Genomic DNA, 27,568 nt, shown 5'->3' on the forward strand with positions numbered 1-27,568 from the left:
ATTTTACAAATGAAGTGCTCACTCTGAGGCAGAAAATAATGGATAAATGATCAAGCCTACTTGGGATGCAGAATTATTGTATTTTAAACAATGGCAGTGAATATTTCAGAGGTACATGTAGCAGACGGATGTTATCTAAATCAGTTGATGAAAGATTCCAAATGAGACGTTTAAGTTGATATTTGAACGAGGAGAAATGTTTTTGGATAGAAATTACTTTATAACCACTATTATAAATGTGCTGTTGAGCATTTTCAGAGTGATGTTTTTGAATCTGAATATTTTACATACATGCAGTCTTTGCTCCACTGTGTGTGTGTGTGTGTGTGTGTGTGTGTGTGTTAGAATATCTTCCGTTGCCAACAGAACAACAACGTTGACTCTGGATACTCTGCAGACAGGCCACATTTTCCCATATTCAGTATTACTATAATTTAATGTCTGATTTTTTCAGGTTCGCCAGCAAAGTGACGATGTTGACTCTGGATATTCTACGGGCAGTCCCCACTCCTCCATGTATAACTCTCTCACACAGGAGGAACTCCGCAGCAAGGTGGAGACATTCAACCTGAGCAACCCTGGCCTGGCCATGACCATGGTAGGTGAAGATGAAGGGCACACAGTGAGCCGGAGACCGTTCAGATTCAGACAACATAGCAGCTGGGTCGATCCAAGTTTGTGGGAGATTTCGCAAAAGTGCAATCAATACACTAGTAATCAGCTCATTTGTCAGCTTGGGGGTAATTAACTTTTGAAAATTATTATGATTACATTGATTGCACTTAAGTAAGAATCTCTGCAGAGTTGGGTCGACTTAGCTGGTACAATGTTGGAATCTGAATGCAACCTAAGCCCTTTTGAAAGACAGGAACTGATTTTTTTCTGGAAAATTTGACACTTTTCCCGTTATAATTTTGGTGTACTGTCTGTATCAAAAATCATCCACAGGCTTGTGATCCACTAACCTGTTTTCACATTTTTGAGTCTTCAGTTCCTTTGTACTTACTCTTGTATAGGAAATAAAGACTGATAAATTCCATTTGTGATAGTAGAAATTAGAAAGACAGAACTAAAGAAAATAATAAAAAAAGATGTGTAGGTCAGAATTTGCTCAGCAGTTTTGTATGGGCTATACCATGGTGATAAAAGGGAGAATTACTGAAATTTCCTGGAAAATGGATTTTTCTGCTCTGTAAAGGTCCCATGTGTCTTGTGTGACTTTGAGATAGGGATTCCCAATTGTTTTATTTTGGCTACATATTTAAGAAGGAGGGGTTTGGTAATGACTGAAAATTTTCAAAAACTTTATTCCAAAATGTAAATTTTATTAGTGATTTAGCATTGTACTTTCTGATGTCATTCCAACTGGCTCTTCAAAATATTAGAATCATTTTTGCTGGTATTTCTATTTTATCTATTTATTTATTTATTTATTTATTTATTTATTCAAAATATTATGCCAGAAAAAACTCTGATAAGTCAGATTTCCACCAAGTCAAAATGCAAATGTAAGAATAAAATGCCAAGACATCTGAATTCAGTAAAAACCATAATTACTTTGGCTTCTTTACTTGAATAAGTATCTATCCAGAGAATTCCATCAAAATCTTTAAAGAGCTTTTTGAGATATATCTCGGCCACAAACCAGTGACGATAAAAACATAATCTCCTTCCTAATGGCAGAGGTAAAAACAGCAAAATCTCTGCAGTAACATTCCATTATGAAGTAAAACACGCAATATTTTGTATGCTGAAGGAGTGAGTCATCACAATCCTTGCCTACCTTGAAGTTCATATGTATCCTGTAACATGATGTAAATGTGAAGTTTGCCATGTAACATGATGTAAATGTCAACTACTTACATGATAAAAATGCTTAGTATTCACATCAGTGATCTACTACCAAGTTTATGTTTTAGATTGCATTATTAGTGAGATAATTATGTCAGTTAAGACATTTGTCAGGTATTAAAAATATTAATACCTGTTCAGGGGCGGATCCAGGATTGTTTTAAGGGGGGGGGTCTGTGGATGCAGCGCCAACCCTCACCCCCACCCCCCACCCCTTGGTGTGGGTTTCGGAGGCCGCTGAAGGGCCCCCAAAATTTTTGTGATCATTGTAAAATAATATATATTTTATGAAAATGTCAACGCATGATTACATCTTTAATCACCTTATCACCCTTTTGTTATTTTATTATTTATTGCGTTATTTTAACTTCCAGCCTGATGACAGTGACACATTCCAAGGTTTCATTCGAGTCAACATGAACTTGACGCGTCCAATCAGCATGTCCCTGGGCACAAGACCGCCATCTATCTACGAGGTTCTGACCAATGAGGCGCAGGGAGACACGTTGGACAGGAATACAATTACGTCATTTTATCTCCCTAGGGATACAGTGAAAGCTTTATTTGTAAACAGGTATGACTGTAGACTGCACTGAGTTATGATTTGAGAGAGATAGAGAGTAGAGACAGAGAGAGGTGGGGGGATGTAAGTGGTCTTCCAACTGCAGACCCTGAGTCCCAAGTTTTACACTGTTCCCAACATGACCATCTTACCACCACTTGATCCCTTTCCCTCCCTCCCCCCCCCCCCCCACCCCCATTGTGCCTCTATATGTACCTATGTGCCTGTGTGCATTTTCATATTTTTTAAGTTTGGAATACTGTAGCTTAAATCAAGTCTGTTAGTCTACTGTAATAATGTTCAGAAAAATGGAAGAGCAATAAATTAAACTTATTTTGCAATTGTTGTTTTGTAGATCTCACTGAATGCAAATCCTTAGCAAACTGAAATTATAAAACAAAACCATTAAAGCACTCTAATTTTAGGAGTGTTTGTTAATGGTATTATTTATTCTAATATATCTATATGAATGTTTATAATGGTGACTGTTCAATTTTCTGTTTAGTGCCACCACAGTTCGACAAGTCATAGATGTTCTTTTAAGGAAGTTCAAAATCACAGATAACCCCAGGAAGTTTGCCCTTTATGAGCAGAGTTACAATGATGAGAATAAGGAAAACCCTGGTGAGATTCATGGCCATAGGGTTTATTTTGTTGACTTGATTTTTTTATTACTCAATATTGTTTAACATCAGAATAGGGAGTATATTTTGGAAATGAATATGATAAATGGAATTGATCAAATTCAGATGTTTTCTTCATCAAAGTGTAAATCATTGAAGTAATTTAAAGGGGAAAACTTAAACAGCTTTTCGCCAAAGTACATTTCATGACTCAATTAATTACTACAACTGTATTAAAAAAAGCCTTATCTTTTTTGCTGTCAGTAGAACTTACCAAAAACACTAAGCTAAAAAAGGGCAGTGAAAATAAATTTTACATTAGTCTTTGATCAACAGGACTATATTTTCATATTTTTAGTGAAACTAAGAAAACTTACAGACAACGAGCACCCCCTGATGGTGTGTCTCGACTGGCCATCTGCTCGCATGGAGCATCGCAAGTTTGTGCTTCAAGAGAACGACATGCAGGAGATACTTGTAAGTTATCATGTTAACCTTATCGTCAATGCATAGCCTTTGCAAAACTGTTGAGAAGTTATGAAATTGCAGGATGCTTTTAAAGGACAATGTTCATGTAAAAATCCATTTCTCGAATTTTGAAGATTCAGCACTCAATCTATACACTAGAGGTATGTTTTAATCGATCCCCGCCATTTAAAAATTATAAAAACAATCTATTAATAGTAAAAAAGCGTTTTAGTAAACCTCACCTCAATATGCATAAATGAAGCAACAGATCTGGGTCACGTGGTACTGTGACGACAATTGGGATAAAGGTCTATGAGACTCAACTGAGCTGCATGTGCAAACAGACAGAATGATTTTGGAAAGTTGTGTTGAACGGAGTTGAGCAATTTTCTTTATGCCTCAGCGTGTTGCCGTGGGATTCACCAAAATTGCAGCACTCCTTGACTATCTTTCTTTATCTGTGACGGTCTTCCGTGACTAACTTGCTACCTTTGGTGACAATAGTTGCGATCCTCGCGATCTCGGTCACCTCATGTTAGATCATATCAAAAGCTGATAGTCTTTTAGATACTGCCATCAGCTGGCAACCTTACTAATTGCTGATGCATTTTTAAATTCATTGTAGTTGACCAAGAGCTCGTTAACAATAAAACCTGTTAATTATGCACCGCTGCAATTCCCAAGCCAGGTAATAACAGGTATGAAACTCGTCTTGGTGGGCTTTCATATTTTTCAATATATCTCATTTATTTCATGGGGTTATTTTATTGGTATTTGTAAATATTGGAGGTAATACCCACATATTTTACAAGCTCTTGATAAAAAGAAAAACAAGAATTTAAATTAAACAATTAAGTTCTAACACGGTCGCGAACATTAATAAAAGAAATTGCTCTCAGGGTATCTTAAAGCTTCCGTGGAAGAAAACGTGTTGAGGAAAAACAGGAAAAAGAGCATTATATTAAAGAAAAAATGGGAACTGCTGTAATAAAATGGTTCGTTATCCTAATTCGTTTATGCATTGAGGATTTGTTTCTGAAGATTATTTCATCTGAAATATTAAATAATTTAAAAGATTGATCATTTAATAACTTGGAACGCAAATTCTGCGTCAGTACGCAATTTTTTTTTTCAAATTTGTAAGCTTATAACACCGTGCTATAAAGATCTACTCAAGAAAAAAAATTTGCTTGGGTAAAATTGAGTACGGAATGAACTGGAGACACTTGGCTTGTCATTAAGTTTACACGAAAATATGTCAGGTAACTTTATACTGTCTTTGAAAGAGTAAAGATTGAAAGATAATTTTAGACAAACTTTGACGGAGGAAATACCTACAAAGAGTAATGGGCTATTTCGCCAACATCTTGTTGAACATTTTACACTGCAATTCTATTTAAATAAGCTAAGGAAGTAATTGCCAAATTTATACTCTCATCACATAACAGGGGGGTAACTAGACCTGCAAAAATTGTACGCACATATTTTAAAAAATTACAAGCACATACAGCAAAATGTAGACTTACGCAAAACATGAAGGACAGCGTAATCACAGCAAATGTACCTTATATAGTAGCTTAATTTCCATTAATAATAAAATCATCATTTAAGTCAAAAATATTCTCGCGATTTAATAACTATTCTAATTTACCCAGAACGGTATATTTATTTTAAAGGCGGTTAACTGAAATATAGTTTATGATTTGTGTGTGAAAATTGCCCATGTCACCCTGTTAGTTTGGAGGTCTAAGCTGGATCAAGTTCGTGTTAAAATTCCTATGAAGTTGTGCAGGAAAATTTCTTCCTTTCTTTCTCTAGCTCCTCGATAAACCTGGTGTTCAGATTTTATCTAGTACCCCCAGGCCTACGGGAGCTGCTCTTTGTAACTAACGCACAGGTAGATTTTTACCTGAGATACATGTAACTGGAGTAAAGATAGAGAGTACGTTCAATACAAGCAAGACAAATTGAATGCCATTTAACCCTCTAATTAAGAGGTAAAGGAAGTTCCAGTTAGATGGATGATTAAAATAGGACTTGTAAAAGTAACGGGCATTGTTTACCTCAGTTTAATAAAAGTATGCAAGACGGAGTGTCAGCGGTTTAATAAAATAAATTGAATTTCACAAATAACATGGACCTCGTATGCAATAATCAACATTTCAAATGCAGTGTTTTATACAACTTGGGATAACCATGATTAAATGCTTGTTAAAGAATTGACTAGACGGGAAATGGTTTTACACAGCTTCACGAGGATTTAGACCCCTCGGGTAAGAGACTTGAATGAGTATAAACTTTTATCAGAAGCCAGAGAAGTCATCTTACAGGTAGACAATGCAGCTCAGTTTAACAGCTAAGCACGCTCTATTCTCCAGTGGCTCGATTGTCGTCATCAGACCACGTGACAACGTAGCTCATTAACTCTCAGGCCGAGCAAATAGGACGTTTTTTAAAGCCAAAAATTTACAAAATGAGCTTTTAATTTGTGTATTTGGATAAAGATATCGTTAGTTGGGCATGTTTTCTGAAGAATATGTTCCGTTCAGGCCATTCTGACGGCATGAAGCAAATCCTTTAAAATTAGATAGTACTCCAAGAATACAGACTTCCGCCATGGAAATATAGCAGTGCTAATTCTTGGTAATTATTTTTTCATCAGCTAATCACTCCTGTACAGTACTAAATGTCAGATTTTCACTTTGTTTCAGTGGGAAGAATTCAGCCTACCAGAACTTCAGAATTTTCTCAAAATTCTCGACAAGGAGGAACAGGAATATATCCAAGACATTAAGTACAAATTTAAAGTACGGAAAATTCACATGCAAGAGCTTTTAACAGAAAAGAACCCCAACCAGGAAAAGGGAGAAAAGAAAGGATCTAAAAACAAAGCTGAATAGAGGAGAAACTGTCCATCTTTTATTATTGTGGCATTGTTATGTACTGTTATATATATATTTCATCGAAAAAATTGCTCGAAATCTATTATAAAATGTTGAAATTTGATCATGCTCCCATAAAAAATGTGTTTGGACAGCTGACAGCAATTGTTAAATGATACGCAGGTCTAGAGCAAAGTTCAGGGACATGATTTCTTGTTGACTTCTGTAAGGGAGTGACAGACACAGCAGGTGGCTCTTATTAAGTCAAATTATACTGCGTTTTACATGCAAATGTACTATGGATGTCAGTGAAAAAGGCAATCCCTTTTCTTGTCAGTGAATCTTGGAGTTGTTGAGAGTTTTTTTGATAGATACAGGATGATCAAGAGTGGAAATTTTCCTCCTCTAGGAGAACTTCCTTCTTTCCTTTGGTGTGGAACACTGGGTTGAGAAAGATGTTGGACTTTCTTTGAAATGTTCAGAAGCAGTGCATTTGAAAGAGAGAGAGAAAGTGAGAATATTTTTCCCCAGCAAACTTAGTGTAATAATGCTAGAGCAATCAACCCATGACAAGAAAGGATAGATATATGGAAGTGTAACTTCCACCCATGTGAGACACATGAGGGGATATTGCATGGCATAATAGTAGAGGATAGTTTGAATACTGACCACCAGAGGGATGAGTGTAGTGCAGAGTTAAACTTTATTTTTCTATGGAGAGGGGTTCTAGCATGTGAAGGTTTCTTTGTCAAACTGAACTTGTCCATGACAGAGGAAGAAAGTTATTGGGGGTAATGTACAGATATATGGACTGTGACTGGAAATAAACAAGACAGTGAGGGGATCCAAAAAAAAGAGGAAAAGGAGAGAACGTGTGCACAGTGGGACGTGCTAAGGCTATAGGACAGTGCAGTAGTGTGTCATCGTGTGTGAACATGAAGTTATTTGATGTGACAACTTTGTAGGAACCGGGTATTCTGCGTAAATATTCACAGAAAATTGCAGTGACATTTGCTTAGCGTGGAACTTCCCCAAAATCACAATGAAAGTTGTAAATGACAAGAACCAAATAAGACAAAAGAGCTAAACTAGTTGATTTATTGTTGTACCTGCAGAACTTTAATTCACACAATCATTGTATAAGTGAAGTTTTATGAAGTGGTATTATATGTCATTATTAAGCATTTCACTGCCAGTCTACAGTATATACTAGTATATATATAACAACAGGGTGTTCCCAAAGTAAAGCACAAGCTCCTACACTGTATCTTCTTTTAATTCTGTATGTTTGCCTGTGTTCCAACACAAACTTTGATTCAGAGAGGTGTCCTTAATACAACCAGGGGATAGAGCTATCAGCTTGTGAGAGTTATGAATGCTGGATTAACCCTTGTCACAGGGGTAAAGAATAAGTCTTCTTTTGTAGCTTTGTGGCACCACTGTATTATACAAGATACTGGGACAATATAATATATGTGGCAGTGTATTATACTTGTATAAGGTACAACTGAGGGGAATTTTACAAAGGTTTTTAAGTCTTGGAGTATTAATAGCACAAAACCCTGGTTCCCATTTTGTAAAGTACAGAAAAACTTAATGTGATAAGTTCAGAAAGGGGGTTGAAAAGGTAGGTAAAAGTATATGCAAAGTTTGTTCTGTCTGCATGAGAGTTTGGGACTATGGCTAATTTCAGTCTATTTTTTTCACAAGATGCTCCAATTCCCATTAAAATTCCCTTCTCGTTGTACCAGAACTGTTGGCATATTTCATACAAAAAGTGGAAATCCAGTTAATGATTTCTGGAAAAAAGGCCTGTAAATTTCCATGCATAACAGTAAAGTGGGAATACCTAAGCATTATGAATGGAATGCATTTGGTATTTTTAACCTACATTTTGGAATAACCCTTGTGAAGGCTTCACAACTACAGCATTGTGAAGGTCACATAATGTGAATATCCATGTCACACCTACTGCAATTGTATGTACTCCTGTTGCATATGTAGCCTAAAGTCAACACAATACACACGTTTAAGTGTTAAAACATTAAAATGTTGTACCATCAAATATAGCAGGCAACTGGCACACTCCCCCCTTGCCCCCCTTTCCTCTTTCAATACTGTCAAGTTATTAACTAGTTCAGTGTTATGAGTCCATATATATATATGTAGCATTACTCTCTGTCAGACTAGCGTGATGCTATTACTTTTGGGGGAAAAGTTCTCACTGGATTACAAGATCAGACATGTGCATAGCTAGTGAATAAGCCAGATAAATATCTGTGAATATCTTTCAAAAATAGCTAGAAATTTAGATGCCAAAGATGAAGTTCATTTTAATATTATGAAGTATACGTATGAACACATATTGAACGTACTCATATTTTAAGTCTGAAGAATGGAACACTTTGATGTTAAGCCCAGACACTTGGATCTGAGGTGTCAATTAGAAAATAATGATGGGAGATACAGAGACAAGTTTTTCCCTTATTTTTGGTGCTGTAAACATGCCAAGCATAGATCATCTTTTTTTATGTTGGAAAAAAAGTTAATTTATTTCAGTTTTTACTGCCAAAAGTGCAGTTAAAGATGCGTATTCTTCAAGCAGCCTGATCTGTGTCAGTTTGATTTCATTTTTAAATGAAAAATATTATTTATCGAGTTCTGTTTTTATTCCTGTTGTAGTAGTCATTATATTAAATGGATCTCTCTGTGAAAGTTGGTATTTCATAAAAGGAGTATTTCAAGTTGAGGACACGTAAAGTTGTGTGAGACTAGCTCTTTCTGTATATTAGTACAGGAAAAAAAAAAAACAGAATGGCCCCATGGATGATATTTCAACTGAAAAAAATCAATAAAGTATCATATTGGATAATGGCATCAGTAAGCTTATTTACATATTGTAAGGCTGAATGTTCAGTATTGTCGTGTTGGCATATGAAAACTGTAAAATGCAGAACTAATGGCCATTTCACAATAATGACTTTATGAAAGGCAAATATTGTAAATAAGAATTACAAAAGATATTCAGCAAGAAAATCTATCTCTGACTTTACCTAATATATACAAGTGTGTACATTCTGATTCACCAAATGTCTCCATCTGTACTCTCTCTATATATTTCTTAAAACTTCTGTTCATCTATTTATTTTGTATTTGTTGTGTTGAGTTTTGGAATCGAACAAATAATTTAAAAAAGATTCAGGATTTTTTTTTTCTCGAACACTGTGTGGCTCCACCCGATGGATTCCTTTTCAGGAAAATATTTTACTTAAATTTGTGTCTTTTATCATCTGTAAAATGAGCACAGTTTCTTTAAAATAAATGGTATGTTATCAAAATGTGATCACTGGCACTCGCTGGTTATATGATTTTTATTCTTTTTCAATAGAAAGGACAAGAAAAATGCACTGCTAACACAAAATTGAACATGATGGAAAGTTTGACTTTGGTTGATTGACTGAAGTGTGAAATATACTTGAATATTTACTCCTTTCAACATATTATTTAATTTGTTATAGTAATAATTCTTAGAGAAGCACAAAAATAAGTGACAATAATAAGAAAAAAATGAAATAAAAATAGGAAGAATTTGATTTCTATGAAAGTTTCATAAATTGTACACTTCAATTGAACATAAATTTTCTAATATACCGGTATTATAAAACCAGTAAATAATTTATAAGCTGCACCTTTCCAACAAATAAAAAGAACAAAAATCTTGAAATTGTGTTAGGTGCGACTTCAAGCGCTTCACCTAGTTTGTCACAACTAGCACAATTTGACCCGTTTGTTACTACATGTTCCATCCATCGTTCAAATGTTAGTGAACAGTTTATACAAAAAAAATCTTGACTTAAATATGATTAAATATGATCTCTCTCTTTATCTTTACACGTCAGGTAGACAAATGTTTGTGATTTTAAAGAGTTTATTTTCGGAATCACTAACAGGATTCAGAACATAATCAAAGATGTCTTTGCCTATGAAATAGTGCCAAGATGCATATTGTGTTAGTTGTGACGGTAAATATTTCGCTCGATCTGTCTCAACTATCGCATTTTGGCCAGGCATATACGCCGTATTTTAATTAAATTAAATGTTATTTGAATATTGATGAAATCATCATTATTAATAAATTGCATTATTATTATTATTATTATTATTATTATTATTATTATTATTATTATTATTATAACGACAATCTTGAATAATGTGTCTCATACGCACTACTACACTTTGGAGCAATATTCATTAAGTGGAAAACTACAAATATGCATAAATATTTTTTCCATATTACATATCTTTAAGCATCAGGGTATCTAGTTACAATAATATTGCAATGCAGGTTTGGATTCCTATGTTCGGCAATACTTGAAAAGCTGGAAAAGTAACAGGGTTGACATTTCATATGCGGGTTTCCTTTTTTTTCGCACACTTTATCCAACTACTTGTACAAAATGGAGAAACAGAACATAAAAAAATAATAAAATGTTGTTTAATGTTTTGTCCAAGAATACATAGAAATTCTAACTTCTTCAGCTAGTATGGCGACAAAAAATGGCCCAGGACACCTGTAAAGACACTCAAATTATCTTATTATTCTATTTATTTAATTTCAGACTTTTTTATTTTTCATATATTAATCTTTTAATTTGAGATAAACAGTCTGGTGATTCTAGTCAGTAATTGTTCCAAATAAAGAAGAACATTTTCATACCTTCCCACTTTACCCCCATCTTCCACCCACTCCCCCCCCCACCCACTCCCCACCCACCCACCCCCATCCTCTGCCAAAACTTGTTTCCTTCCCAGAAGCCCCGGTTCTGTCTCCCTTTTACGTACTCCAAAATCAAAGGAAAGTCATTCTTTTTGTTAATAATTATCAGTTTTCTCTTCTTCTAAAATGCTGAATATATGTTTTTTGTAATTGCAATTGCAAAGACGAAGGATGTTTACACATTTCAAACGCTTGTAATTGTAAAAGTTTTAAAATTTGGAGCTTTAAGAAACCAGTACAAATTACTGTGGGGATAACTTTTTGGTATTTTAATTACACATTGTATGTTTATACGGTTATTAAGGGCATGCACTGTATTTTCATTCGAAACTCATCAAAATAAAAAGGGATACTAACCTCTTATCTAATCGATAACAGACTTTCTGGTACACGTTACAAAACCAACAATGAGTACGTAATTGATGATGGACCAAAATGAACTGGCGATAAAAGGTGAACATGTTTTCTGGCCCATGCGGTTTTAATGATGTTTAGTGAATAGCATATAAAATTCTAACCCCACAAATTGACTTGTGAACAAACTGCTGTAAGCGAGACAATCTCGGCATGGAAATAATAACAGCACTTTCAACCAAATACAAGACGTCTTCGATGGGCCTACTTTTTCTCACTTTCTGAAATAAAAAGGGTATATGTACTGGATCAAAGGGAAAAGTTTAAATCAATCAGATAACATCAAACAAAGCAATTGTTAAGGGGCGATTAAGGTCAACAATAAAAACGAAATGAATCAACTTAAGTTCTGCAGCTGTGTTCTAACTGTATACGCAGAAGGCTCTAGTCACGTTATGTGCGGGTACAACGCAGACAATGCGCGCAGTTAAATGTACATTCACCGAGATTAAAAAATTACCTGCTGAGCCTGCGGATATGAGCGGTCAAACATTGATGGACATTTCTGAAGCTTCCATTGCCTTAAATCTTCCTATTCCTCTTTCGTTAATCTTTGCTAATGCTTCGGTGTCCTAATGCATCCGTTTTCACTACTAGAGTTTCTACTTTTGCTCAAACTGACATTTTACTCTAAGAGTGAAAACGCAGTGACCTTAGATAACGAGTTAAATTAACTTAAGCCAAGATATGAAAAAACATGACCCTAAAACATTTTTTGCATGTTTTCCATTCACTTGGTCCGACATGGGCTTCGTCCCGACCTGGGCCTCGTTAAAAACCACTTGAGCCTGTTTATAAATGTATATCCTTATATATTATGTAAATAATGTAATCTAGTGAGCCTGCAAATGTATATTCCTATCATTTAGTGCTCAAGAAACTTATTATTATTATTATTATTATTATTATTATTATTATTATTATTTTAATCTCTGATGCTTATATTGCAATGTACCCTCTACCAGAGCCGCAGTTATTATTATGGACATTTTTGGCTGAAGCGACCCTGTTAAGTTTGGTCCTAGATATGTCTATAGATATATAGACAGTCATTTTGGTCTGATGTTGCTTCAGCCAAAAATGTCCACAGTAATAACTGCGGCCCTGGTAGAGGGTAGTGAATATCTGTGGAAAATCAATCTGTAGCCCTGGTAGAGGATACCCTGGATCTCTGGAATGTTGTCTTGGCTTTATCTCTGGAGTGTGGTGATCGTCATAATTATACAGTTGGTCTAATCTGTTTTTAAAACTGTTGATTGACGGAGCTGTTATTATTTTTATGGGCAGATTGTTCCAAATGTCCGTGGTTCTGACTGAGAATACATTTTTTTCTGATACAGTTTAAAGATCTAGACTTCTGAAGCTTTAGTTGCTGTCCACCTGTCGGTATAGATTTATCACTGTTTTAGAAAAACTGATACTTCAGTGTCATATTTACAGCGTTTGATATTTTTTTTAAAGCTCAATCATATCGCTTCTCAATCTTCTATATGCTAAGCTGGGTAGTATTATTCTACCAAGAGACGAGGAGAAATATCTTGTCTGTGGACACCATATGATGTTATTGAAAGCATGGCATGCAGCCACATTTAGATAGCGTGCCCTCACGTCACAGTATTAAACTGATGATGTTTTCCCCAAGTCAACACAACACTAACAATACACTGCTACAGGCGAATACACGTATATACATACCTAGACATGGTACGTGACTGCTAACGCTCAAGCTGTTCTGGCATATAACGCTCGGGTGGCAGTATATTATCTAACACGCAACACACTTTGGTAAAGTGAGCGAACATGAAAATCGAAAACAAGACTCTGCCACCATCATCACGTTCAGCTGACCTTGGTTCAGCTTGCAACGGAGCACTGTTCATCGTTTGGCGTGGTATTTACCTTTTGCAGGGGCTTACTTATTTGAATAAAAACAATGCCTCCATCCTATCTGTGGAAGGAGGCCCAATTTTGTTTTGGGAAGGTCGATGTGATGTCACAAAAGGTGGGTCTAGGGAAGGGTGCGATGTTACCCCATCCTAAGCGTCGGTGCTAACCCCTCTCCACCTCCTCCCCCCCCCCCCCCCCCCCCCAAAAAAAAAAAGAAATATAACAACCAAAAGGAGACAAAGCAAAGCAATGTCCGATCCCATGATCTGCATATCAAGGTAAAATTGCCCTTGTCTGTTTTCTATAATATAATGAATCCAAGCGAGGTGACAACATCATTGTGACCCCATCCCTAAGTAGAAAATTCCTAAATATGCTATTGTGTAAGGAAAACGACATGTTGGACGAAGGCTGACTACTTGGTATATGTAAATTGTTCTCTCTCAATCTCACTTTTTGTTTTAACGTCCCATTTTTCATTGGCGTGAGATCTTGCGCGATTAGGTAAAAACGCATAGGCCCCTATTCACTATATATATATATCGGAAAAACATACAGCAAAATTCCATAAATGGACAGAACATAAACTACGCACATTAAGAATGATATCAAAGGTAACGAACGGAAGCACCGTATTACCTGACACCATTCATTGGCCATTGGCAGACTTCTTCGAGGCATCAGCTTTGGCTAAATTAAAAGAAAGTGATACGATGACTGTGACAAACCATCTGTCCCTTTTGTTAAACAACGGAAGATAAACCACGCATATTAAGAATAATAAAGTTAACGAACGGAAGCGCCATATTACCTGACACCATTCATTGGCCATTGGCGGACGTACATTGTACTTCTCGGGGGCATCAGCTTTGGCTAGATTAAGAGAAAGTGCTACGATATGTGTAAGCAGCATGGCATAACATCTGCCCCTTTTGTTATACCACGGAAGATAAACTATATTTCCCTTGTCAAGGTATTGAATATCATCAGAAGTGATTGGTACTTGATCACTCTGTATCACCACGCAAAGCTATTATTGGATGTAGAAATAATGGAGCTTTCGGTCCAACTTCTATCTACGAGATATTTAACACCCAAACCCAATACAGAGGTGCAAATTAGGCCACAGGCATGCTCCTAAAAATATTTAGTGCTTAGATAACAAACAATGTTTGATTATTTGAGGGTCCCGCATGAAGAAGTTTGTTTCCATGTTTAATTCTCCTGGAATCACGTATCATAAAAATAATTCTTCGACTATCCCCAAAAAGGAACATTCGTTACTGTCACAAATGAAAAAAATTTCCTGTGAAATGTTTTACTCTGAAAATTCTATCATCACTGGTTTTGTTCTTTCATTTATCTCCTACAAGTATAATGTTGAAAAAAGTATGATAATCTTCTGTATAGAGCAGGTAATTTTATGAGCGACTTTAGTTTGCATGTCACTGGATATTATAAAGGGGGGATACATCTACTGACAGTAAAATAAGCATTAAATAAACTCTTTGCCATTCGTGATCCAAATATTGTATCAGAAATGTCAATCTATCATGGAATCACAATATATTCTTCTAACCTCTTTCCTATTGCACAATTTTTCTGGGAAACACGTTACGTACATGTAGTATTGGCCACAATGCAAAGCTCATTTAGTTACAGTTTAAATATTTATAAAAAAACATCCTTACGTCATATATAATTTACCATGACTGAATCACTACAAAATATAACGGAACGCGGTATAAAAACTGAAATTATATGACGTTACGTTACCGGAAAATGCGTATGTTTGTATGCACGGTTTACAGAGAGAGAGAGAGAGAGAGAGAGAGAGAGAGAGATTTTGCTTTTTTATCCCAACTTTTGAGGTATCAGTTAAATGTGTTTACAGATATGTCGACTAAAGACATCCACACACACACACGTGCGCGCACAAACTTGTATATACAGAACTTTGATAGCCTTGAATCAATAATTTCCTCCCTTTTTGGTTAAGAATAGGGTGGACTGTATCTGTCATCTCGTTTGAATATTGGTCCGAACTCCTTTCTGGAAACGCGAGCAAGCTATTCAATGGCGGCATGACGGCTGTGCTCTGTTCTACACCTACGGATCAACTGGTCTCATCGATTCATTAACATGTTTTCACTCTGTAATTGTGCAAATCTGTTGTGAAATATTATTAGAGTACAGGCCGCGTGCACGCAAAATGAGAGCAGCCATGTTAACGTTTTTGGCTTTTATGTATGACAAGTGTAAAATGCCTTTTGTTTTAAGCTTTGTTTTATTTTTTCGTTTAATTTTTTTTTATTCTGAAGCGTGTGTTGGCAAGAAATGCGTTGGCTGTCGAGCTGTGGTTCGAAACAAACCAAAAGAAACGCCGCAGCTCGCCACTCGAACGTTGTACGGGGCATAGACTGGCTGGTTTAAATGTCCAATATGTTGGGGTCAAGGCCGTCAAGATGAACAACGATTCTCTGAATCGCCATAAAATTTTTGCTACAAGTTTTTTTTTTTTTTTTTTGTATCTATATTTGAAAAACGAAAAACTAAATGAAATTTATAAATTCACTTTAAGAGTGTTCTGCAGTCAGTAAGTCACTTTTTACAAAGTTGTGTTTCAACATTGGAATTGGTTAAAACGCGCTAACCACCAAAGGTTTGAAATGCGATAATAGACTGGAGCAGATATTGCAGGCCCACAGCCAGGGGGGTTCTGAGAGGTTCGAAAGAACGGCCTTTTTTGTCAGGAAAAAGTCAATTCTGGGTAATATATGATCTAGGTACGCAAGACTCCCACTGTAAAAGGTCAATTTTTTCAGAAAAAGAACCTCCATTTTGAAATTGCTTGCCACGGGCATGTATTGCTTGACAGAACAACGGCCATAGTACACCTTCAGATTCAGCGCGACTTAAAATCATTTCACAAATAATAATAATACCATATTATATACAGAATTTGAATTGTCATAATTGCCAGTTCTTTACAATACAAAATACAATACATCAAAACGCTATTATAAGTAATACAAAAGTGTAAAGCCAATATTATCAGAAAGAAGTAAAATATAAACGTTGGCAACCAATGTGAAGCTTAACACTTAGATGAAAAATTTGCGTCATGCTAAATTCTCACTGTAGGAGCTTTATTGTATCTATTCCAGGAAGTTTTACAGGCCTAATTCAGCGTTGATTTAATAATCACGTTCTTAGCTTCTATTCCAGCACGTTTCAGAAACGTGTTTCCGCTTAAAGTGGTAGACGAGAGGCAGGTGTAGAAAGCGATAGACGACCAACTTTGTTTGATTATTGAACGGTAGAGAACTTTGCAGTGCCATTCCTCAAATGTTGGTAACCCACACGTTTTGTGTTAATTTTGCATCATTCTTGCTTGCCCCATTCTTTTTTTAATGTTTTATATATATCTCAGTGGGCTCTCTGCATGTTAATTTCGAAATTTCAAATTTTTTATATATAGAAAAAAACATTATCCTTATGGAAATCAATAGCCTTATTATCAAGCTACAAAAAAGTTGAAACGATAATCTCCAAAATGGTGGTCTTTATCACAAGGCGAAAATCTGACCCGCCCAACCCCCCCCCCCCCCCCAAACACACACACATACACACACACACACACACACACTTGTGAAAAGAAGTTTCGCAAGTAAACATGCAAGTGTCACTGACATGGGGCAGGAAGTCGCTTTTTTTGTGGGATGACTGTGCCTTGACCCGTGCTCTCTCTCGCATGTAACTCCCAGAACCTTGAAACTTTAGATATTTTACCCAAAAAGCTATCCAATTTCCCTTATATGTGAATTTTTAGTTTGTATATTTATGACCGAATAACCCATTATTTTATATTAGAGGAGGTGAAAGCTGGTGCTGTGTGGTAAAGCAGAGCCCTCTTAACCTCCACAAGTGATGCAGCTTGAATATGCACTCGATATTATATGTCTGTGGCTATTTCATTACAATTTGTTTTACTCTAACCAAGGAAAAAATCATCTGGACTCTAGTATTAGAGTAGAGACCCTACGACACCGGAACTAAGTACATTAGATAACATTTAGAATAGAAAATGTGACATATATTTTTCTAATTAAATCGATAAGAATGAATGGTTCTAAACACCCTCACTAATCAAATGAAACAGGTATATGCATTTCCCTATTTTGCGGTTTGAAACAAATAGTAAAAAAAAACATTAATCTTGCGCATGTCACAGCTACTTCGTGACAAAGAAAAGGATATCGATTTTAGCAAGAGAAGAACATGGTCGATGTGAGTTGGGGGCAGAGATCCTATCTATGCACATGTATGATCGAATGAGCAATGACAACAGGGAAACGTGAATCAACTTTCTGAAATGTGAGTCAGGAATTGTCATACAGCAATAACAACAAGCTGTTCAACGTGACAGGTAAGTCTCGTCCTAGATTTTGACCTACTTGCATCATGCTAGCCCTAACCTGTGTGAATCTAATGGTGGGCTCTCTGCGCCTGCAAGCAGCTACGTTTGATTGGAACTTGGGCAAATATAACGCAAAACCGAAATGTGCCCAGTGAGAAAATAGGCTGCATTCGGAACTAGTCCTCGGGTCAAACATGGCGACCCACTAAAAAGCTTGCCGTCTAATCCGGGAAGTATTTCAAGTAGTTCAAGTAGGTGGGCATCTTTGACCTTCGAACTCAGGCCCGTAGCCAGGTGAGGGGGGGGGGGGGGTTCAGGGGGTTAAAAAAAAAAACCTTTTTGCTGAAAAAAGGTCCACTCTGGGTAAAATTTGACATAAGTACATGGGGATTTTTCGGTAAAAGGTCCACTTTTTCAGAAAAAGAACCCACCCCCTTTGAAATTGCTGGCTACGGGCCTGGAACTAGTTAGTCCACTTCTCTGAATGCGGCCTAAAATCAAAGGAACAACTTTGAATATCCAGTGAAATGTTTTTCTCCGTGGCTCTAGCTGACTTTTCGGTGTCCATAACTGGGTTAACTAGATTTATCATTTACTATCCGTGTTTGATAATGTCCCGGAGTCGCATATTGTATGGCTAAATGGCCCGCAAAGGTACTTATCTTTCGCAATTCAGAACCTAAAAACTATAAAGCCCCCCAAGAAGGATATTTTCATTCGGAATATACGTTTTCTTGAAGACATTGCTATCCGCGAGACCTACATGTCATTTAGAACTAAGTTATTCAACCAGATCTGATTTAAAACTCCCAATGCAGGGGGAATACGGATCTGGCAATGGTTCATAAGTAAATATAAGTATAAGGAAATTACTTATTTTTCCAGGAAAATTCGATTTGGTGGAAAAATTTTTGGAGGATACCTTCAGTTTGAGGGAGATAGTAGCTAAAAAACGGGCCTCCGGGTACAATTGCATTATACGCAAATGTGAATATAATTACGTTTCTAATAGATAAACGTTTCTATGGTGACGTTTGTATTTACAGATGTAAAACCTGACTCGATGCTTGTAATTGGCATGGTTGCAGAATTTGCGATGTAAAGAGATTATCGGCAACAGCAACATAATTAATTATGGAGAAGGGGCGGGACCAAACCCGTGACACCTGTCCGTCACAACATTTAAGTACATGCTTTATAATGAACATTCGATCCTTTATATAGCAAAAACAAGGTTTTCCCGGAATTTTCAACATTTTAAGAAAAAATTGGTGAAATGTCAAGGAAAAAAATTATTGAAATGTCAAGAAAATTAGGCTGCTATATAAACGTTCAAGGCCTGTTGTGTATGTATCCCTTTAATCCACTATTGAAAGCCACGCACGTGTGTATCTGCGTGGTTGAGACGGAGGGAGGGGCTACGTGTCTGTCAATCACACGACGTAAGTGTAAACCACCACAGAGATACCACTTTCACTGGAAAGTACCATCATTGAAAGCTTCGTGGACGTTAATATTTCCATACTTCACTCAGTGGGAGGGGCTTCATGTCTGCATATAAAACGTGTCATGAGCCAATGCAGTAGTAGCCCTGCAGCTAGGCGCTACCGTTTAGTGCGTGTATAACAGTATATACATTCCATACCTTACAGCTGTTTGTAAACAATTTTGAGGTTTGGCGATCCAGGTACGTGTCATCCTTCCAGCCAAAAGGACGACAGGCATACCTCGGGTTTAAGAATTTAAACAGAATGGACGCTTTCGAGGATGCCGTCTACTTCAGGCCGAATGCCTCGTTAAAGGTACCCAACTCCACCGATAACAGCCCATTGCCTCCGCTGACTGGGGTATACCGATTCGACTACCTTGCCAAGCTCGTAGTGATATGTGCTGGTGCTTTTTGCAGTATTTTCTCAGCAGTGATTTTTCGTCGCCCGGTAATGTACAAGAACATAGCAGCTGCGTATCTTCTGTCAGTGATTTCTATCTCAGACTCGTGTTACCTGATTTCAGCGTTCGTGCTTGGTCTCGAGCGCCTGCAGTGCGGCATCGCCTTGCCTAATGGCGTCTGCCAGGCGGTGTTGTATGCATCGCACGTGTTGAGGTGCCTTTGCACTTGGTTGATCGTCAGTCTGGCCTTCTTCTCCTACATGTACATCTCCCGGGAAGGGAGAGCCCAGAAGCACTTCAGATCCGTCCACTGCAAGGTGGTGGTGGCCTGGCAGGGACTGTTCGCAGGCATGGCCTTCCTGCACCTCACCTGGATGACGGGGGTTGAGACGGGAATGTGTTTCCCGTTTTTCGGGCTGTATTTCTCTGCTCTGGTCGTCATGGAAAAAATCGAAACTTTCATCGTAGTTATCCTCCCGGACGTCCTCCTCTGCGTTGTTTGCTCTTTAAGCTTTTACATCTGCATCAGAAGGTCTTATTTCAAGGCCACCACGACGCGGCAAACGTACATTCCCAACGCCTCGGAAATACGTCCTTTTCACCTGCAGGAGGGGGACAGAGAGGAGGCTGCCAGTCAACAACAGGACCGGTCCCCATTGAGTGGCGAGGACGCAATTTTCCACCTAAAGATCCCCGTTGCCGTCTGTTCCCTACATTTCGTGCTGTCTCTTCCACAGCACGTCATCCAGATACGGATCATCGTACTACAGCTGATGTACGGGGACTTCGAATACAGCCCCTCGACGGAGGAGAATTACCTTCATGATGTTTTCCATGTGGTGTCTTTAACCAAATTCGCCATGAACTGTATCATGTACTCGTTGCTCTCTGCGACTTTTAGAGCCAATGTCAAAGCGCTGCTATTGCCGTCAAGGTGCTGGCGGCCATTCACGACGATGACAAACGCAATTGAAACGCCGAGCGTGGCGGATGAATCGGTTGGAACGAGGACGACGGTCCTAGCACCGGATGCCGACAATGCAGATACCCAAAGTGCCGTGGAAGACTCATAAACTTTCACAGGCGAGATTATGTGACGGTCACTCGGTACCATTAATACTACGTAAAAAACATGACATGTTCAATCACTTCACTCATTCCAGTGTTTATCTTTTCCAGATCAATCATTTTGACTTACTCAAATAAAAAAATCTTACTTGATGCCAAATAACTTAATAAGGAATATATACTGAATCAACAGTTTTATGTATTACGGACAACTGTTTTACAGAATATTGATTTATTTTGTTCGCATTAAATAGTACGGTATTGTGATAATACAGTGTCTTAATACTCGTGCCTCTGGGTGGACTGTTTTTCCTCAGGAAATTTCTTTTAAATTCATTTCCTTGTTAAAAAAGGGGGGCAATGCTAGAGCTGCAAGGTGACTTATTCAATATATATACAATTTGAATTCTTTTTTATAAATATTCAACAAATCGCCGCTCAAAATACGTTATATTAAAAGACATTAAACTCCTACTGAATTCAAAAATGCCGGATAAAGAACTGAAAACTAAACCAAATTTGACTTCCGGGTACTGTTCATCCATCAATGCAAAAGACTGGCCCCAGTTTCACAAAAAAAAAAATGTAGTCAGTTCCGTGGCTTAGTAGACTATTATTTCCACAAAAGTGCAGTAACACTGTTCCTGACAGGGTGCGATGTGTGCATGTGACTATGTAACGTTGATAATTAAGTTCTTAGCCAGGGAACCTGACTTAAATATTTTATTATTATTTATTTATTTTTTTTTTTTGAAACCGAGACCTGCTGCCTGATAAAATGTCAGTCTCTCAGACGCCTAGATAGTTCCACGTAAAACGAAGGCTGATTACTTCCAGTTATATGACCACGTTAACAAATACAATGATATAAAGGACTTACCTTTCTGCATAACGCGTTCAAATGTACAACAACGAAAGAGCTGTTCATGAACACAAGGCACTGTGAAAAGCGATTCAAACGCGGTAAAAAGTATTACAGCGTTCTTGTAGCAGATAAACCTATTAGTAAACATCGTGTGCGAATACGAGTGATATATGAATTCACACCTCTAGGTGTATTGTAAAAAACCATATTACTGGCGAAAAGATTCGTTTGTGTATAGACTTTATTGTCACGACATCATATTCAGTTCGCTCTGTATTCTATAGCTGTTGTGTATACTTCTTTGGCGTCAACGTAATTTTTAACACTGCAAATTTGCTGATGGCAGACTTATAACGTGCCAGACGCATGGAATCACTGTTCCTCGGAGGCCAATTAGGCTGACTGCACATCACAACCGATTTCGAACTATACACGAGCTCGAGAAAACGCTCAAATTACCCTACGCTCATAATTATCTCCTAGCACGTCCTTATGTTTCGCTACAGCCTTTAACTTCTTAAAACGGGGGGAAAAAAACAAAACAAAAATCATTCAGCTATTGAGGTACAAACACCGTAAAATGAAATTGGGTTTTAACACCTTCTCAAGTTATGACAAGATCGTGGTTAGAATGTCTGATTCATTTTGAGGAGAAGGCGAGGTTCAATCCGTCCGGAGACATACCAGGGCTCCGTAACTCGAAAGCATCGCGAATTGCGACCGAGCGCAAGAGTCTCGATTCCATATCTCTAAGAGCCTCGAAATGAAAGGTGATCCGCAATTCGCGATGCTTTCGAGTTACGGGGCCCATTTCTTCAAATGCATTGTACCTGGCGTCTCCTCGTTTGGCAGAACCTATTCGGGTAACAGCAGACAGAATGAACCGAGGTAAAGTACCTAGTTTGGCGATGAACGCTTTTCACGCTTCATACACCAGCTGTGTCATCCCCAGGGAAGTGAGAGTGGAGAATGTCTGCAACCAATCTGAATCAGTACCATGAAATATAGTAGGCAAAGTGTCGACTGTGGTAAGCCGCACCGAGACGCAATGCGATGCGACGCGATAACTTATTAGGAACCAGACTCTATTTGCATGCTTTAACAAGCAGCATATTATATATAAAGAATGGTAAGAATACAAATCAAAATAACGAAGTAAGGATTGCCTGGAAAGTTGCTAGCACCGGATACGGCTGACATATCTGTAATTAGAGTAATTTTCTTAAGCAAGGATATGGCAGTAATCCGCCACATAATGAATGGAATGCGCTCTCTTTCAGACGCCAGTTTCTTAATTAAAGGTATTTAATGCAAAAAAGGGGGTTCATTTTGCCATTATCACAAAGGTATATCATAGCCCATAGCGTAGAGAAATGTATGACTTATGTAACCGTTTGGAGTCCTAATTTCTCATTTAACCGGGAAAAAGTGATATTCATCCGTTTCCATCTCTCTTATGAGAGAGACCCAAGACAAGGTTTACAGATCGTAACTCCATGAACGGCATTGGATTTGGTATATACCTGAATGATTCATTGAAAAATGATGCCAATAACAGGGTAATTAGTTTTTTTTTTTTTTTTTTTTTTTTTTTTTTTTTTTTTTTTTTTTTTTTTTTGGTTATATAAGCGTCTAAAGCCCTTTGTGAGCCTTTGATCATAAAAATTGTTATTTTAATCTACCTAGTGTCAAGCAGTCAAGCATAAATAAAACTGTTTCACCCTATCTGTTCAAAGTATATTCAATTTCAAAACTTATTTACAAAAACATTTAGAAAAATTCGCTATCACTATGGCTAATAACAACTATGGCTGGCGTTAACGAGTTTCTGGGAAAAAAGATTAAAGAAAACATTTTATTAGCAGCAATGTTTTTAAATGAATTATATCAATACAGAATCTTACATTTTACAAAGCATGGGAATGGAAAATAAAAACAACAAATAGAGCTACCTTTATGTTTGTCGCTGTCATTTCCGTATCCAGGCATAGATATGCAATGCAAAGTCTCAGTGCCTTGATAGATGATCCAATAAATAATACCAAATAATTAAAAAGACTTTAGCCTTTGATAAACGATATCCTTTATGTTGCTTATTTTTCAAGAAATGATGCAACAGCTGTCAAAACCCAAACCTTTTCATTTCCTTCAACGGTTTATTAATACAACGGTAGACTCAGTCAACCAGGAACTTCTGAAACAATGTCTTTTTAACGCTAAATAACTCGTTGTTATGGTTTATTTCCAGGTTCAAGTCTCAAGTAGAAAATGACGGCCGTGGATAAGTATCTTTTTTTGTAAAAGTGATCAGGAAAAGACATGATGAACCACTTTGATGCTACAAGATGCAAAAACAGCAGAAATCCTTTGGGAGCTTTGCTTGACCAAATTACATTAAACTGCAAGATTTTGGACATCGAAATCGAATTTGAACAAAGATTAATGATAATACCAATTACACGGTTTCCTTGATGTACCGCCAGGACTGAAACTAGTTGCAAGAGTCACAATAATAAAATTGCTGAGCCTGCTAAGCTCTTATTACAAACTTTTCTCACATTATTATTATTATTATTATTATTATTATTATTATGGATACAGGTTAAACAATTGCACTTATTTCCATATAAGGGGTTTTGCATGCGTTACAGGCGGCTGAACTCAGTAGTAGGCGGCAATGAAAATCGTCTATTTTAAACATCTATATGTCTCAAAAGATATAAATTATCGTACCGGTAAGAGTGCAGGCATAAAGGCACCTTTCTGAGGTAAATGAACGAGTTATCGTTGGCTGTGCCATGAAATAATGGCTGTATTCCAACTCACCAGTTCCCATAAGGTTATATCTCGATACCTTGGTGCTCTTTACCGGTTGGATTGAATAGCTGTCATTATAGAGTCACAATCTATTCCCCTTTTCAAACTTTTTTGCCAGTAATTTAAACTCAAAGCAAGATGAAGTATACCATAGTGGCATAATTGACACCCAAAACCAAAACAAAAAAGGCGATTGAAGACTGCATAAGAAACGGACACCTTCCTTTAGTGATTGATTTTTCAAGCAATCTTACTCGTTCTTTGTATAAGGAATATAAATGATAGGCTGTGAAAGTGGCAGACGCTGTCTCATTACTTTCCGTGTTGTGAGACGCAGCAGACGGTCGTTTCATTGCACAGAATTCAGTTTGGGACTGGCGTTCCCTAAATCCCGTACTCTAAGTGAATACTATAGGGACCCATTCAAAACCAGTTGACAAAATTACGAACTATTTTGAAGGCTGGTTTCTGAGTTCCACGTTTTTAATTTCAAGGTACCCTCGCAACGGAGAAGAAAATTTAATTTTACTCGTGGCGAGCTGCATGTAGTTTAGAAATGCATAACTCAAAAACTGATTTTTAGACTCATTTTTTCTCAACGGTTTTAAGTAGAGCATGCACCGGTTCTTAAGAGAAATAGCCGAAATCCTCAGTAAACCCCCTTTTATATAAAGCTGTAATGCACAATATATACCATTTTTAAAACTGGACATACTAAAGCCAGACTATGGGAAAGTATATATATGGTATGTAAAAAATAAAAAGTGTTGACAAGGCATTTTATGTCCCTGTCAGTTTTGAAGGACACCGCAATGTCACCTTTATTGTACCAGCACGTCGCAGCTGTTTCCAGATTCGGCGAAGGCATGTTTATAGAAGAGGAGCGCACGCGGCATTCAGTGCCCTGTCTCCGGAACTCGGGGGTGGTGGGGGTGGGGGGTGGGGGTGGGGGGTCTATGTTCGAGCAAATACTAGCAAGAACGTCAATTGACGTCCTTGATACAAGTGAAGTATTGGAGACCCTGGCACATAAATATTAAAACCGTAGCCATTTATTCTAACATTATTACACTACTATTCCTGTTTAAATTCTCCCTGGTAAAATCTGGCTTTCTGATATTGTAATAGATTACAGCACGTTATTTTAGAATTACTTGGTGGTAATACCAGAAGGATCGTGGAATGTCGGGTAATATGGCAGGCTTGGAAGCCACCACCGTTGGTCCAAGAGGGTGATTCAAAATATCAAGTCTTTTTGAAAGAGCCGTAATCGAAAGGATTCAGACAAAACAATTGCAACTGGCAGAAAAGATATTGAGTTTAAATTAGCTTCACTTTCAATGCCTTGTAGATATCCAATATGGCTTATTTATTTCATTATATATTTTACTATATTTCATTTTGTTATATTTCATTTTTTGTTTTCTTATATTTCTGTGTACAGTGAATTCAGTAGTATATCTCTGAACCTTGAACACTGTCCTGAACTCCATTATCATCAAGTCAGTTTGACAAGCAATTCTCATTATTCTTTACGTTAGTTTTAGAAATTGTTCCCAGATGTTGGGATCAATAGCAAAGCTAATAATCCGCGGATAAATATTATAATTGAATGTATTCACAACATGCTGTGACAATAATATAATTACGGTGCCCAGGGTCGCGATTTTGTCCTCGTGCCAACAACTGAAAAAAACAACAACAACAAAATCAGTGATAATAATAATTAAGCCAAGCTATATTATTATTAACACCTTAGCTTAGTGCCTTGTGTAAAATGTGCATATGTACAGAAAACATTACCTTTAAAATGGGATAGCGTGACTGGGTATTCCCTTCAAACCTTAGCATGCCAAGGATAAATATAAATATAAATATAGCTAAGAAAATCCTTGAAATTGTAGCAAGTTTTATATTGTACAAAACCTTTCAGAAAATTGCCATCTAAAAACCGGTTTTGAATTCTAAATTTCTACACCTAAAACCGCTAGGAAAATGTAGATATAGAAACAAATTTTTGAGTTTTATATTTCTAAATTTTACAGTCAGTAGTGAACGTATCTCTCTCTCTTTCTCTCTTTCTCACTCTCTTCAGAGTGACTCAAAAACTATAAGCTTTAAGAGCTATAATGGGTTCAGGGATCATAATTTTGTGAACAGTTTTGAATACGGCAAACCCTGATGGAATTCTGGAAATAAGTTGGAATTTCCTAGGATTTTTTTTTCTTATTTTGCTACATATAAGTGTCACGCTCAGGGTTTCTATATCTTCATTTTCCCAATGGTTTTGGATGCAGAAATTCAGAATTCAAAACCCGGGGATTCCAGGACAACTCGTGGATTAATGTATACAAGATTGACATTGAGCAATAGCGCGTTCCAAGCAGGCGCACGATGGTTGAATCATGGTCAAAATTACCCATGGTAAAATAAAAGTTGAATCAACATCCGATTTACGTTTGATTTTGTAAGTTTTAGGTAAAACCAGCTTATTGTAAGCTTTAAAATCTCAATTAATTAAGACGCAGAAAGTGATCTTGGTGCTTCTGCCAGAAGTCTCAATGTACATGCACCTTCATGTGACAAATGTTAAACGGTGTTATTTAGAATTGACTCCAAATATCCAGAATAACATGCGCTGTTTTCCCAGGTAACCGATTCCAAGAAAACTTCGGATCAGCACCTTCACTTGCAGGTACTGCTAATTAAAAGCTTGGTTGAAATGGCGCTTAATATCTAATTCGCCGATGTTTAATTTATGAAAGCGACGGTGTTTTTGCAAAGTGTTGTTCATTGAAGGTTCAGCATAGTTTCTGGGAACTGTCAACAGGTTCAGGCTAGTAGTTATATATATCTAGCGGAAAAGTACCTCTAACATGATCCAAAAGCGCTTTTCTTTTTACTTTGAGGGCGATTATAATTATAGAAAGATCATTCACTCTGGGTACGTAGTGCTTCATAAATTGATGGTTTTGTTTTAATATCATTTACAAATGATAAAATTAAAATGTCAAATGTGTTGCAAGCGCACTGGCTGTTCCAAA

The 27,568-nt window shown here is 37.1% G+C and overlaps 2 protein-coding genes across 4 annotated transcripts in view; both read left to right on the top strand.

Annotated features, from left to right (window-relative positions):
• Positions 1 to 9,729, top strand: part of LOC106174755 (ras association domain-containing protein 1-like) — a 52,233-nt gene extending 42,504 nt beyond the window's left edge. For all 3 annotated transcript variants that reach the window (XM_013556432.2, XM_013556433.3, XM_013556430.2), the window contains 5 exons: positions 455 to 598; positions 2,226 to 2,425; positions 2,919 to 3,037; positions 3,395 to 3,513; positions 6,216 to 9,729. In XM_013556432.2, coding sequence (XP_013411886.2) covers positions 455 to 598; positions 2,226 to 2,425; positions 2,919 to 3,037; positions 3,395 to 3,513; positions 6,216 to 6,404 — 771 coding nt within the window. In that variant the 3' untranslated portion in view covers positions 6,405 to 9,729. The remainder of the gene's footprint in view (positions 1 to 454; positions 599 to 2,225; positions 2,426 to 2,918; positions 3,038 to 3,394; positions 3,514 to 6,215) is intronic.
• A 9,906-nt stretch (positions 9,730 to 19,635) lies between these two features.
• On the top strand, positions 19,636 to 20,847 carry LOC106163036 (uncharacterized). Its single transcript, XM_013540508.2, has one exon. It carries the CDS (start codon positions 19,636 to 19,638, stop codon positions 20,845 to 20,847), a length of 1,212 nt encoding a protein of 403 aa, XP_013395962.2.
• Positions 20,848 to 27,568: the final 6,721 nt, after the last annotated feature.

The sequence above is a fragment of the Lingula anatina genome, chromosome 6 (assembly GCF_051362555.1).
Source record: "Lingula anatina isolate TDL-2025a chromosome 6, LinAna3.0, whole genome shotgun sequence".
Lineage (NCBI taxonomy): Eukaryota > Metazoa > Brachiopoda > Lingulata > Lingulida > Lingulidae > Lingula > Lingula anatina.